The 15,253-nt window shown below is 43.5% G+C and overlaps 1 protein-coding gene across 1 annotated transcript in view; it reads left to right on the top strand.

The window, feature by feature from the left end:
• SV2A (synaptic vesicle glycoprotein 2A) overlaps positions 1-15,253 on the top strand; it is a 112,410-nt gene that overhangs the window by 37,345 nt on the left and 59,812 nt on the right. Inside the window, exon 2 of the mRNA XM_072114983.1 lies at positions 9,280-10,094. Within this exon, the coding sequence (XP_071971084.1) occupies positions 9,512-10,094 (583 nt within the window). The 5' untranslated portion in view covers positions 9,280-9,511. The remainder of the gene's footprint in view (positions 1-9,279; positions 10,095-15,253) is intronic.

The following is a 15,253-nucleotide window of genomic DNA, read 5'->3' as shown; positions in this document are numbered from 1 at the left end:
CGTGTGCCTTTATTGCCTTAATAATAATAATCTTTGAATGTTAATCAAGTGATTCAGCAGTCCTGCTACTTACTTTAGTGCCATGAGGACGACCTTGAGGGAGGAAGCTGTATATATAAAGAGGGAAGAATGGTGAGAGCAGGAGGCAAAGACACAGGTGCATATACATGCAGGGGTATCTCCAGTGGAAGAGATCTACTGAAAAGTGGCCAACGCCTTTAATTATTTGGCATCTGAATTAATTTAGTTGCATAATGGCTTAAATAAAAGGGTGGTCTATGATTTCCTGTCAATGACTATCCCCAGGAGACCTCCCTGTGTCCCAGAAGAGAGGGGAGTCCTCAATTCTCAAGAATACTCCTGTATCCATCAAGCTCATGGATAAGTGATGTGCACACGTTGTGTGCTAGTTATGTCCTAAAGCGGGATGTACAGTGCCTATAGAACAAAAAAGATCTGCTATTGTCCTGGTAGTCGCGTCAGTAACTCTCTGACACTTGCCTTGAGGTTAAGTCTTCTTGGCTCTGAGAGTAAGGAAACCCTGACCCCACAGCATCCGACCTCTGCCATGCATTTCTCATACAGGGGCTGGGGGCCCACCTAGCTCAGGAGCCCCCAGACCCTATGGATTCACCTGTAGGCCATGTAATACACTTCTCAAACACCCTAGACAAAGCATGATGGGATTTGTAGTTCTAGTACATAGGGAGAATATGCCTTCATTATAGAGAATATTCTGTAAATTTTAAAGGTCGTATTTTGCATTTTCCTTCCCCTCAGCCCTTCATGGTGGCCATTGCCCGGAGTGGTCACACATTGAACTGAAACATTCAAATTTTCCAGAATAAGATGAAAACGAATATTAAAAATGATTACATTGTGTGGAAGAAGTACATCGCCGCCCCCAATAGTTTCTGGGATAACAGTCACCATGAAAAGGAAAAACCTGTATTGTAGAATGTATAGAATCTTGTATCGGGGTCTCATCTTATCTCCATATGCTGTGTAGGTCAATGCAATCTATTGTTCTCTGTTATCAGCAATGACAGGCTGGGGAAGAGGCTGAATGTAGTGCAGAGAATTATGGGCAGAAGTCAGGTGAAGGTCCTGCCCTGAAATCACTACATTATCTCATGTAATGGAAATAAAACACTGATCAGTATGGGGTAATAATAGTAATTCAGGAGGCAGGTGGCTGGATGGTTAGGGCCTAGCTGGTTCTCACCAGGGGCGTAACTTGAGTGGGTACAGAGGGTCCGGTCGCTCCTGGGCCCAAGAGGCTTAGGGGGCCCATCATTTGTCACTTTACCATATGAGAAGACTAGTACTATACACCATACATTGTAGTCAGGGGCCGGGCACAGACTTTGCGCTGGGGCCCATCAGCTTCCAGTTACGCCACTGGTTCTCACGTAGCTCCTCCTGGCATAGGGCACTCTCCACACCAATTGGGGGCTGATAGAAAGCAAGCAGGCCGCATGGTGGTAGGGATTCTCCTGGGGCATTACCAGGTGAGGTAAGTGTCTAGATAAGGAACTGAAAGATCCAACTCAAATCTGCTTATTGTCCAACAGCGAATAACTCTGGTGGCAAGCAAGGCTGGTAGCAAGGCTGGCCCTAGGATTCAGACTATCCCCTTTAATGCAGGGGCTGGAACACTCTTCCTCAGCCCTTCAGGGAGGGCTTGGTTCTACTCAGTCTTGTCTCTTTAATGTCAAAGCTAAATAACTTCACTCTGTAACTCTTCTACAACACTAAATGCCAGAACTAAAGCAGAACAACTATTATTATAGGAGTTTGTCCAGGAAAGAAATCTTAAATCCCCTAGTGATGTTAAAGGGAATCTGTCATCAGAAATTGGCATAATAAACCACTAGCAGTATGTTGTCAAGCAGCTGAGCAGCTTCTAGATGGCCTTGTGTGGTGGCATCATGCAGAAAATCAACTTTGAAGTGATGAAAATTGGTTTTATGAAGTCAAGGAGGCGGAGAGTTTAACACTGAAGTCAAGATTTCCCTGCCTTAACCCCTTAAGGACGGAGGGTTTTTCGCCTCATTTCTCGCTCTCCAACTTCAAAAATCCCTAACTTTTTCATTTTTCCGTGTACAGACCTGTGTGAGGGCTTATTTTGTGCGTAACGAATTTTACTTTCCCGCAATGTTATTTATTTTAACATGCCGTGTACTGCGAAGCTGAAAAAAAATTCCAAATGTGGAAAAATTGAAAAAAAAACGCACGTGCGTCACGTTCTTGTGGGCTCAGTTTTTACGACTTTCACTCTTCGCTCCAAATAACATGCCTACTTTATTCTTTGGTTCGGTGCGATCGCGGTGATACCAAATTTAAACAGGTTTTATTGTGTTTTAATACATTTTCAAAAATTAAACGAATGTGTACAAAAAAGAAAAAATTTTTTTTGCCATCTTCTGACGCTAATAACTTTTTCATACTTTGGCGCACGGAGATGTGTGAGGGGTCATTTTTTGCGAAATGAGGCGACGTTTTCATTGCTACCATTTTGAGGTCTGTGCGACATTTTGATCATTTTTTATTTCATTTTTTATGTTATGTAAAAAGGTGTAAAAGTCGCATTTCGGACATTTGGGCGCCATTTCCCGCCTCGGAGGTCACCGCCGGCCGTAACCGTTTTTATATTTTGATAGATCGGGCATTTTGGGACGCGGCGATACCTAATATGTTTGTGATTTTTACTGTTTGTTATGTTTTATATCCGTTCTAGGGAAAGGGGGGTGATTTGAACTTTTAATATTTTATTGATTTTTTTAATTTTTTTAACTTTTTTTTTTCTTTTTTTTTTCACTATCTTTTAGACCATCTAGGGTACATTAACCCTAGATGGTCAGATCGCTGCTACCATATACTGCAATACTACAGTATTGCAATATATGGCATTTTTGCAGCACATTCATTACAATGAGCCACTGGCTCATTGTAACGAATATGCAGCTGCCAGATAGCCTCGTGTCAAAAGAAGACACGAGGCTACCATGGCAACCGATCGCCGCCCCCCGATGACGTTCGGGGGCGTGGCGATCGAAAAAAAGATGGCGGCGCCCGCGCGCCGCCGTCTTTTAAACGCCGCCGGCGACTTTGCCGGCGGCGTTTAGGGGGTTAATAGCCGCGATCGGTGCAGGCACCGACCGCGGTTATTAGCGGTGGGGGTTTTGTGCAAAATGCAAAAACCCCCACCTCTGTATGAAGAGGACTCAGCCCGTGAGCCCTCTTCATACATCCCCTATACCTCTGCGCCGTAGAGCTACGGCGCAGAGCGTTAAGGGGTTAAAATACTCCCTTCACTGTAATTGATGGTCCTGCATCCAGGGACATCATTGATCAGATCTCCTGAAGTCCTGTCGATGTTGACAATCACATGGGAGGAGGTGTTCAGAGGCAGGGAGAGCATGACCTTAATGTTATACTCTCCGCCTCCTTGACTTTATATATATCTAACTTTAAAGTTGGTTTTCTGGGTAATGCTACGAAGCCGGGTCATAAAAGAAACATGATTTAGAAACTGTTCAACTGCTTGACAACAAACTGGTAGTGTTTTAGGAGGCCAATTTCTGATGACAGGTTCCCATTAACACGATAAAGATAACTATTAACCACTTACAGAGCAAATATACTTAGTATTATTTAGCTTTAGCTTCTATCCCTGCATTAACTGCTCACTGTAAGATTCAGCTCTAGCAGAGAAGACATTTCCTGATTCTTCTGTGCTATTCTTTTTGCACAAGATGCTTTGTGCTAACAATGTGTTTTGATTATCAGGGTACAGGGTTTATCTACACTTTCAATTATGCTAATATCTGACCCATAAAGAAAGTGATGAGACATGGCACCCTTATACCCCCTCCCAATCCACTCAGATCAAGAACTTTGCTTGTCTGTAGAGCTGGTCTCCTCTGCAGGCTGTTGGACAGGGAGATCCTCTGAATATTAAAATATTTAATTTAGCAAACATATACTGTATACCATAAGATGGCACTGATGTTACACATAAACTCAGCTCAGACAGAGGATTTACACAGAAAGGTTGGTTTGGCCTGTAGGACTGGCAGGAAGGAGATAGCCAGTATCTCCTCAACCACTACCACAGAGACTACCCAGTATAGAATTAGTAATGACTTCCACTCTGGATTAGTACAAGCATTTTCTGTTGCTTATGTCACTGTGTACATACATGACATTACTTATCCTGTACTGATCCTGAGTTACATCCTGTATTATACTCCAGAGCTGCACTCACTATTCTGCTGCTGGTGCAGTCACTGTGTACATACATGACATTACTTATCCTGTACTGATCCTGAGTTACATCATGTATTATACTCCAGAGCTGCACTCACTATTCTGCTGCTGGTACTGTCACTGTGTACATACATGACATTACTTATCCTGTAGTGATCCTGAGTTACATCCTGTATTATACTTCATAGCTGCACTCACTATTCTCCTGCTGGTGCAGTCACTGTGTACATACATGACATTACTTATCCTGTACTGATCCGGAGTTACATCATGTATTATACCCCAGAGCTGCACTCACTATTCTGCTGCTGGTGCAGTCACTGTGTACATTCATGGCATTACTTATCCTGTAGTGATCCTGAGTTACATCCTGTATTATACTCCAGAGCTGCACTCACTATTCTGCTGCTGGTGCAGTCACTGTGTACATACATGACATTACTTATCCTGTACTGATCCTGAGTTACATCCTGTATTATACACCAGAGCTGCACTCACTATTCTGCTGCTGGTGCAGTCACTGTGTACATACATGACATTACTTATCCTGTACTGATCCTGAGTTACATTTTGTATTATACTCCAGAGCTGCACTCACTATTCTGCTGCTGGTGCAGTCACTGTGTACATACATGACATTACTTATCCTGTACTGACCCTGAGTTACATTTTGTATTATACTCCAGAGCTGCACTCACTATTCTGCTGCTGGTGCAGTCACTGTGTACATACATGACATTACTTATCCTGTATTATTCACTCTGATAGCATTAACAATTGTATATACAGTATAGATATTCCTTATGAGTAAATGTCCTGAAGAGGCCATTTTGGGGTTATTTTTACAGGAAGTAAATAGAGGCCTATCTCCCTGTGTAATGGCTTCCAGGCCTGTTGCTATAGCTACTGTAGTGTCAAGCAGCTGGCTCCTGTATATGGCTCCACACATTGCTGTGGTGGCCATAAAGGGTTTCTGTGAGGGTGAAGACAATCATACGTCATTCTGTACATAATTTATGGCTCCATTGACACCCGGCCGCCATTTACATGATGAGGCCATTTTTTTTTTTTCTAGTGATAGTAATGGCTGCCATTTTCTCAGCAGGGACTAATTGCCGGGACCAAAATGCCACAGTCACAGCTAAGATGTCACCGCAATGTGACAATTATTGCGGAATGCGATATTTGTTTTGCCACGCTGAGCTCCGCCCCCTACCGTAGGCAAATAGCGCATGACCCGAAATAGCTGAACCTTCTCAGCAATTTTGCAATGTGTGTCCCCCTATGACAAAATATACAACCCCCCAAACAAAAATTAAACTGGAGGTAGAGAATTTAACCCTATGTTCTCCTCAGGATTTTTGCCAGGGCAGACAAACAGTCTTCCAGCGTTCCTTTAAGTATAGGAATATCCCTTTAAGTGTGGGCACGGAGCTGCAGTATTCCGTGTATCAAGTTATTATTTCACGTTTTTTCTTTGGATTTGTGTGGGTAGAGGTTGTAACCATTTAATTCTTCCCCGGCTGCCGATAGACTTCCGCTCCTGTCTCCGGATAATGAATTTTTCCCGGTGAAATGAATTCCTCTCAGCTTATTCTGAGCCATTACATGATTTGTCCTCTGGCGTTTCTGACGACGCGCCTGGAATAACCGCTCGTTTCCCGTATTCATTTATTTAGATCTGTTTTTAGCTTCGAAAATTATGAGGAAATCGAATCTTGAAGCTACACACCGATAATTGAGGAAAATGTTTTTTATGTAAATACATGATGGTTCGTATCGATGAACCGTAAAAATCGCTAAAGGAGGCGTTCATTAACAGATCCGGGATATAATCCCATTACACAATATACTAATTCTGCAGATGTGCCCCCAGAAGAATAATGCCGCCATATAGTGACTCGGTCACGTTAGGCGTCACATAAATAAATAATATTGCTATACTGTGGCAAATAAATACTATATCGTGACTACCAATAAATACATGTCCTGTCTAAATAATAACGTAGTGTCTAAATTATACAGCCAACCAATGCCCAAACAACTGTACAGCAAATACATGAACTGCCGAAGTGATAGCACAGGGTCTAAATAATACTGCCATACAGTGCTCAAATAACAGAACTGTATAGTAACTGTATAATCAACACATGCCCTGTCTAAGTGATAGCACAGGGTCTAAATAATACTGCCATATAGTGCTCAAATAACAGAACTGTATGGTAACTGTATAATCAATACATGCCTTGCCTAAGTAATAGTGTAGGGCAGTGATGGCTAACCTATGGCACTGGTGCCAGAGGTGGCACTCAGAGCCCTTTCTGTGGGCACTCAGGCCATCACCAGAGATGACTCCAGGTATCTTCCTGCGGTCCCAGACAGCCCAGGACTTGCTGTGCACAGGAGTATTTTAAAGTGACAGCTCTACCTGGGACTATTTTCGGCTTTATTGGTGTCCTCAGGGGCTGTTATCAATGAAAGCTGTGACAGAGAAGGGAGTATAAATCACAAATTACATTTCTGTGTTGGCACTTTGTGATAAATAAGCGGGTCTTTGTTGAAGTTTGGGCACTCGGTCTCTAAAAGGTTCGCCATCACTGGTGTAGGGTCTAAATAATACTGCCATATAGTGCTCTAATAACAGATCTGTATAGTGACTATATAATAAATACATGCCCTACCTAAGTAATAGTGCAGGGTCTCAATAATAGTGCCATATAGTGCAAAATAACAGAACTGTATGGAAACTCTCTAAAAACTATACTGTCTGCCCTGCCTAAGTAATAGTGCAGAGTCTAAATAATACTGCCATACCGTTCTAAAATTACAGAACTGTATATTGACTGTGTAATCAATACATGCCCTGCCTAAGTAATAGATGCAGAGTTTAAATAATACTGCCATACGGCACATATGTAACTGAAACGTATAATGGCTGTATAATAAATACATGCCCTGCCTAAGTAATAGTGCAGGGACTAAATAATACTGCCATATAGTGCTGAAATAACAGAACTGTATGCAAACTCTTTAATAACTATTCTGTAATGGCTGCTTACGTAGTAGTCCTGGGTCAAAGTAATACTGCCATACAGTGCTCAGTGATAATTTAATACATGGGCTTTACACAATACCATCACATAGTGCTACATACTATACAGTACACTATACTGATGCATATATGATAACTACATGCACTGCCTGACTGCATGTACAGTATTTACAACATACCGCCATATGGTGCTCATATACCAATTTTATATAGTTGACTATATCATAAGGTGCTGCACTTGCTACATTATAAAGCAGTAAATAATAATGCTATAAAACGACCCTATAAAAATACTATATAGTTACTACTAAGTGCATCAATAATACCACAATATGGAGCTCACATAATGAAACTATATAGCGACTATTATATAATAAATAATAGTGCACATATAAATAATACCGCCATACAGGTCTCAAATAATAAGACCATATAGTGGATATAATACCCTGCAAAGCAATGGATTTCTGTCCTTTGTGAATGTAGCCAACATTAGAGCATCTATTGTCTGCAGCGCAGGTGGGGAGGAGATACATTGCTGCGGTTTATGGTCTCGTAAAGTAAACCTCCCAGATGGTGAGCGCACCCCTGCTGGAAGTGTACGGTGTCACGCCTGCACACGTCGCCCATTATATCCATAGTTTATCTTTATGAGCGGGGAGATACACTGCAGCCAAATGTACGTTTCCTACCAGGACGCCATCTGTGTAGACCTTGTATTTCCGGCCCGTGTCCATGTGCGCCGTGGTTTCTTTGTAGAAGCTTGAAAATGAGCCGCATTTTATGTGTCTTCACAGAATTTTTTCAATTTTGTTTCAATTTTTAATGATTGTATGTTACCCATCCCCTCCACACTTAACAACACTATGGTGGCAAATATTTGTGTATATTGTTAAGTGAACCCGACCTATTGGGGCACCTCACGCAATAGTTCAGGACATGTCTGGTCTTAGGGGTATCTTCATGCTTCCACTGGTTTGTATACACACAAACCAGAGTGAATACTGACCATTGAGTACATCTAAGCTGGTGACCACCTACACAACCATTGCTCCCCCCACGGGTGAGACACTGGGGCAGATTTACTTACCCGGCCCATTCGCGATTCAGCGGCGCGTTTTCTGCGGTGGATTCACTAAGGCAGTTCACGATCCTATACTTGGTGAAGGTAGGGTGCGTGTCTCCGAATCCGTCGGGTTTTGTACGGCCACGCCCCCGACTTCCGTCGCATGCATGCCGACGCCGATGCGCCACAATCCGATTGCATGCACCAAAAACCCGGGGCAATACAGGGAAAATCGGCGCAAATCGGAAATATTCGGGTAATACGTTGGGAAAATGTGAATCGGGCCTTTAGTAAATGACCCCTACTCTTTCACGTAGCTGTGGTTGTCTCATCCTGACGCATCGCCACCGACTCCACCGTTTCCCTGATATATTGCCGAAGTTCGGCCACTGGGACACTACATACACGACCACCAATCTCTTCACCTCATCTGTCGAATGTCCATGCACGTTACAACGCCACCGAAGTGGACAATATCAGTTTTCATCAATGTGGGAGTAAACGTGGTCAACCTGTGCAGTTAATTGTGAACCCCTTTAAGGTTTTGGGTGGGTTACTTCTTTCCCTTTTTGACAAAATAGACCTTAATTTTTCCTTTCCTTCTCTTTACTAGACCACCCCAACATAACTTTAAACTACATGAACACCAATCCTTCTGCTTATGTTGCCCCCTATATTCTCCCTAACTTCACTCCGTAGACTACCTACCACCAGTGTCCCGAAGAAATACCTATTCCTGATCTCCATCCACATCTATACGAAGCCCCATTTATCTCAATTCCTCGTAGAGGATCACATTGTCCACTTATGGTGTCTCTTAAGAACTAATTTTGGATGGTCAACTTTCTTCCGGACTAATATATGATTTTTTTTTCCTTCAATTTTTCAGGTGCTAAGAGGTTTCTTACCCAGGATTTTACAATTTGGAGAGTATGAGGATAAACAAGACCTTCAATCTGTGAATATTCCACAATACTGGGATGATCTTCTCTTCAGCAACAGTTTCGTAAGAGGAGCTGTCCACCATTGTAGTGCTGAACCCAAGAAGGTTAAGAGGTCAAAAAGAACATTCATAATCCCCTTATTTTATTAGTAGGTTAGAAAGTTTTACATCGGTCACCATGGATGATGCCTATAGAGACCGGACTGCTTTTATACGAGGGGCCAAAGACATTGCAAAAGAGGTTAAAAGACATGCGGCCAAGAAGGTCGGAAAAGGTGTCGATAAGATGCAAGATGAGTACACCAAGCGCTCTTATACGAGATTCGAAGAAGACGATGATGACGATTATCCACCTCAGGATGGCTACTACCGTGGTGACCCTCTAAATGACGATGAAGGAGGTTCTAGTGACGCCACCGAGGGCCACGATGAGGATGATGAGATCTACGAAGGCGAGTATCAAGGCATCCCCAGAGCGGACTCCATGAAAGGGGACCTCATCATCGATAACCAGCAGCTCGTAACCGAGTTTAAAGACTTTGAAGATATAGAAGGTCAGAGAAAGAAGGACAAGGAAGAGCTGGCCCAGCAGTACGAGATGATCCTTCAAGAATGTGGACATGGAAGATTCCAGTGGACTCTCTATTTCGTCCTTGGACTTGCTCTCATGGCTGACGGGGTAGAAATTTTTGTAGTCGGGTTCGTCCTGCCAAGTGCAGAAAAGGACATGTGTTTGTCTGATTCAAACAAGGGCATGCTGGGTAAGTCTCTTATGTTCAGATGATAAAATGTATGATGTGTCGAAAGTGTTGTAGAAATTTTGTGAGTATAAAAATTTAATGCAACTTATCCAAGGGTAAACTTTTTGGCACACACCAAACCCCATCAAAATTGTCCCCCCTCCCCGTATATTTCTCTGTAGGTGGTACCCTAGAGGTACCCATTAATGCCTAATGAAATGCCCTGTAGTGGCCTCCAACACTGTATAATGACCCTGAACAGTATAATGCCACCTTGTTGACCCCAACCATCCTGTATAATGCTCCGTCAGTGACACCCCACACTGTATTATGCCTATTTAACCCTTCAGGTTAAATATTTCCCCTGAAGGGTGAGATAATTCAGGACAGCCACAATGGGGCACATTTACTTACCCGGTCCTGTCGCGATCCAGTGGCGCGTTCTCCGTTGAGGATTCGGGTCTTCCAGCGATTCACTAAAGTAGTGCCCCCGATGTCCACTAGGTGTCGCTGCTGCACTGAAGTCCGCCAGAGTTCGTCGGAGTTCACCATCCCATGCTGGGTGTAGGTAAGCGCGTGTCAAGCGACACATTTTTTTTTTTTTAAAATACTGCGGTTTTTCCGAATCTGTCGGGTTTTAGGGACGGCCATGCCCCCTGATTTCCTTTGCATGCATGCCAGCGCCGATGCGCCACAATCCGTTCACGTGCGCCAAAAACCTGGGGCAATTTGGCGCAAAACGGTAATTTTCGGGAAACCCGACGAAAAAGAGAAATTCGGGCCCTTAGTAAATGACTCCCATTAAGTCCAGAAACCAAACTCATATCTTTTTTCCAGAGGTTTCAAGGGGTTTGTGGTGTTGTAGCTATGGAAGACCTACATACATCCTTAGGATAGATCATCAATGTCTGATATGTGGGGCCCAGCACCTGGCATCAGCTTCTCTCGAGCACAGCTCCATTCTCTATGCTGTGGCCTAGTCAAGTAACTGCAGCTCCAAATCAAGTGAATGTTTGACCACCTTATTTTCTGCTGTAATTTTGACTCAAAATTTTGTCTCTAAAAACGTCGATAACCTCATATCAGGGCTTTGTAAGGTATAACATTTAGGTGAATGATGTCCTTCTGCAATATCAGGCACCAAAGAGTGGCACTGTTTTCGGAAATAATTATGTTATCTTTGTGTAATCCTCTTCAAACCCTTAAAATGGGTTTCTACTCTTGGATCTTTGTGGACACATGTAATTTAATAATGAAGTGTATAAAAAAGGACGAATTAGGATCATATCGAGGGCTACTTCACTTTTCAGGGAAATGTTAGGTTTTAAAAATCCTTCTCTTTATTTGAGGATTCCCTTAATCTCAAAGTGTGGACCCCCCGCGATCAGCTGTAATCTATGTGCAAACCTTACAGCAAGTGTTCTGTTTCCCTACAGCACCTCCACAGGAGAAGTAAGGAATTACACAGTACATATTCATTTCACTGGCTGTCTATGTAATGCAGGAAATGGAATGGTTCTCCGGAGTGGGGGATCCTAAATAGATAAGACCCCTGTAGAGGAAACCCTCTTTTATTTTACAATAAGGGTGCTTAAAATGGATCCCCGGTTTAACTCCATACTATAGGACTCTCTGTTATTAAAAATCTCAGTAGTTAAACACTTCCACAAGGATCCTGCTGGGAATAGCAGCAAAATACATAAATCACCATTGCCTTTAATGAGACTGAATTCCCTCTGCACCACTTTTGTTAGAGTCTCCTTCAAACGACCTTCAAATCCTACTTGGGAGACCTACAAATCTCCTCTCCGAGGAGGGGGGATATCCATTGATCCAGCAGAATAGTCAGCAATCTCCATTACACACAGCTCTCTTCATCGATCCTTTGTCCTCTAAAGATCCAGCAGGGGAAGCCCTGATATCATTCATTTGGATATTCCTACCATCGGATCATCCTTTACTTCCCACCTACGTCTCAGCTCTGGTGGAGATGTAGGAAGTCACAGGTGAGATCTCTGTGGGTTCTCGCTTCTCGTTGACACATCGGTTATGGTGGTGTTGCGAAGCCTAGACTGAGAATCAACGAAGAAAGTTGGAATTAGCCCCCACCGTTTCCGAGTAATCTGCGTCATAGAGCTTGCCACTCAATACACTAATTTGGTTCTTCATTGTCAGATGGGCGGTGCCGTGCTGTCACTTCACTCCAAGACGCCCACCTGTCGGTAGATGTCCTAATTATACAATCAGCAGATCAGCAGAGGATTACAATCGGCAGAGGATTAATGCTTCAAGATGATTTACATTAACCCATTCATGATGCCACAGAAGAAGATCAGAACGTGTGTCGGTGCCATAGGACAAAGGACAAAATCCTCCAGTAAACATCTGCAGCCTTGCTCTGATGACGAGGGATCAAAGGACTCTCTGGTCTCTGTTGTTTGACTCTTTGAACATCATGATCAATACTGATCATCACACCGACCATTGGGCACTTTTAGGGTCTACTTTGCCCAAGCTATGTTGGTATATACTGTATACATAGTAGATGCAACATGAAAAGTATAGTAATATAAATAATGGTTGAAGGGGTTTTCCAGTTTCAAAAAATGTTATATAAAAAAATGTTATTTACCTGACTGTTCCCTGGGGGATTCATAGCTGCCATCGTTAAGTCTCTGTATATACCCATATGGGAAGCATCTGCTAAAGTATATTTCTGTAATGTCAAGCAAAACAATTAAAAAAAGTTATGACAGAGCAAAAAAGACATTTGGAGAATGGCCTTGATCCTCAAGGACAAAACAGGCCACATTCTCAAGGGTGAACCTGGCCCTGGTGTAGTCCCCAATGATGAAACTTTCACAGTCCCCTAAGCCATGAATGTTCCGGTCCTCAAGGTCCAAACTGCCATGGTCCTCCAGGCCATACATGTTCTGGTCTTCAAGGACAAAATAGCCCTAGTCCTTAAAGGGGAATTCTCGTCTGGGCATTCACATTCAGTTTCATTAATCTGCCATATATAAACATTTCTTCAATTAGATGTTATTAAAACAAATGTTCCTGTGTGAAGATAATTTCTCATAAATGTGGCCATGTTTTCCCTTAGAAACGAGATGGCTTCCCCGGATACGGCCACCTCCGCTGGAGTGATTGCACAAAGAAACAAAAGGTTATTGTATATAAAATGTCCGGGAGTTTCTACATGTCGCACAGCCGTCCTGTGGTAATGATTGCTGAATTCTGGTGGTCAGGCAGGACTCAATAGCGCATGTCTGACCACCGCTGCCAGAGTGTGAAGTGGTCGTATCCGAGGAAGCTATCTGGTTTCTAAGGGACAGAAAGACTACATTTATGAGAAATTATCTTCACACAGGAACATTTTTTTTTAATAACATCCAATTGAAGAAATGTTTATAAATGGAAGATTAGTGAAACTGAATGTGAGTGCCCAGACGAGAATACCCCTTTAAGACTAAAACATACCTACTCATCATTATTGAATCTGGCCTGATCCTCAAGACTACAATTGTCCAGTTCACAAGCCTGAAACTGTCCCAGGTTCTCGTGGCCAAAACTGGCCCAGTTTCTAAGGCTCTAATTTGTCCTGGTCTGAAAAATATCAACAAAAATATATACATAAAGGAAATAAACTGTCTCTGTTCTCTACTCAAGAAACTCTCCTGGTCCTCAAAGCCAAAACATGCCCAATCCTCGAGACTGACGCTGACCTGGTCCTCAAGGCCAGAAAAGGCCCACTCATAAGACAGACACTCTCTAGGTACTCAAGGCTGAAACTGTCCTTGCCTTGAAGGATGAAACTGGTTGGTTCTCTAGGCTATGCATGTCCTCAAGGGTATAACAAAATATAACAAACCTGGTCCTTAATACTAAACAGTCATTGCCCTGAGGGCCAAAAGAAGCTTGGTCACATGACTGAAACTGTACTGGTCCTCAAGGCCAAAACAATTGTCTGGTCCTCAAGACCAAAAGTAGTCTAGATCTAGAGATAAAAAGTGTTCTGGTAGTCGAGGCCAAAACATGCTAAGTCCGCTAACTGTCCTGTCCTCGAGCCCAACATAGGCCTGGAACTCAAGACTGAAACGTCCTATTCTAAGGAGCAACACAGGCCTAGACCTCAAAACTGAAACTGTCCTGATCCTCAAGATGAAAACAGGAGGGATCCTTAAGACTGAAATCACTATCCTGGTCCTCAAAGCAAAAGTAGGCCCAAAAGCGTGTGGGGTCCAGGAGTGGAGGCTGCAAATTATATTCAGGGTAGACAATAGTGTTTAGTGTACGATCAGGATCTGAATGGGCCTGGGACTGTGGATAAGAAGCCCCCAACCCGCATCCATTTATCTAGATGAATGATAGATGAGCCTCTATTAGGAGGCCGCGCACAGGAAAGCGATTTTCTGGCAGAACCTTCTATCATTCGTTTCGCAGCCTCTTTCCTGCCAAACGTTCCAAAAAAAGGCAGCGTAGCCGAGAGTGCGTCCAACAGCGTGGAAAGTTACCGCCTGCTGCGGGCAAGAACCAAGCCATCCACACACCCACACAGAACGCCAAGTGACGGGCGCATGTGAGGGACCTAGGAAAATCGGATGGACGTGGAGCAGTGCGAGTGCGCTGATGGGAATGACTGCTTCACAGAATCTAGGTCACAGTCTATAGGATGCCTCAGCACATTGCTCCTCCGCTCCAGCCGCAGAGCATCGCCTCCCGCCACTCACTCCTCACATGATCAAGTCACTATTTTCTCCTACATTACACCCCATAAAGCGGAGCACTAAGCCATGAGATAGGGTTGTGGTGTGTCCTATGTAGAGGCAAGTCCTGCCTCACCCCTAAGCCCAAATCATGACTCTGCCCCAGAAAATGACAGATCATTACCTCTCACAGGATCAGTACACTCGTCTCCTGAAATACTCTGTGCTGCTTGGGGCTCTGCACCCTTCTCCACAATATGAAACCGCCCTGCTAATATATTGACATAAGTGAAAACCCTCTCCTGGTTCTACCACAACCCTGCTGCTCCAACTACACCCTCTCCGGGTCCTACCATAACCCTGCTGGTCTGGCTGAACCCTCTCCTGGTCCTACCACAACCCTGCTGGTCCGACTGAACCCTCTCCTGGTTCTACCACAACCCTGCTGGTCCGACTGCACCTTCTCCTGGT

The sequence above is a fragment of the Engystomops pustulosus genome, chromosome 7 (assembly GCF_040894005.1).
Source record: "Engystomops pustulosus chromosome 7, aEngPut4.maternal, whole genome shotgun sequence".
NCBI classification, from domain to species: Eukaryota; Metazoa; Chordata; class Amphibia; order Anura; family Leptodactylidae; genus Engystomops; species Engystomops pustulosus.
The sequence above is the reverse complement of the archived record's forward strand: the minus strand, read 5'-3'. Positions and strand labels throughout refer to the sequence as shown.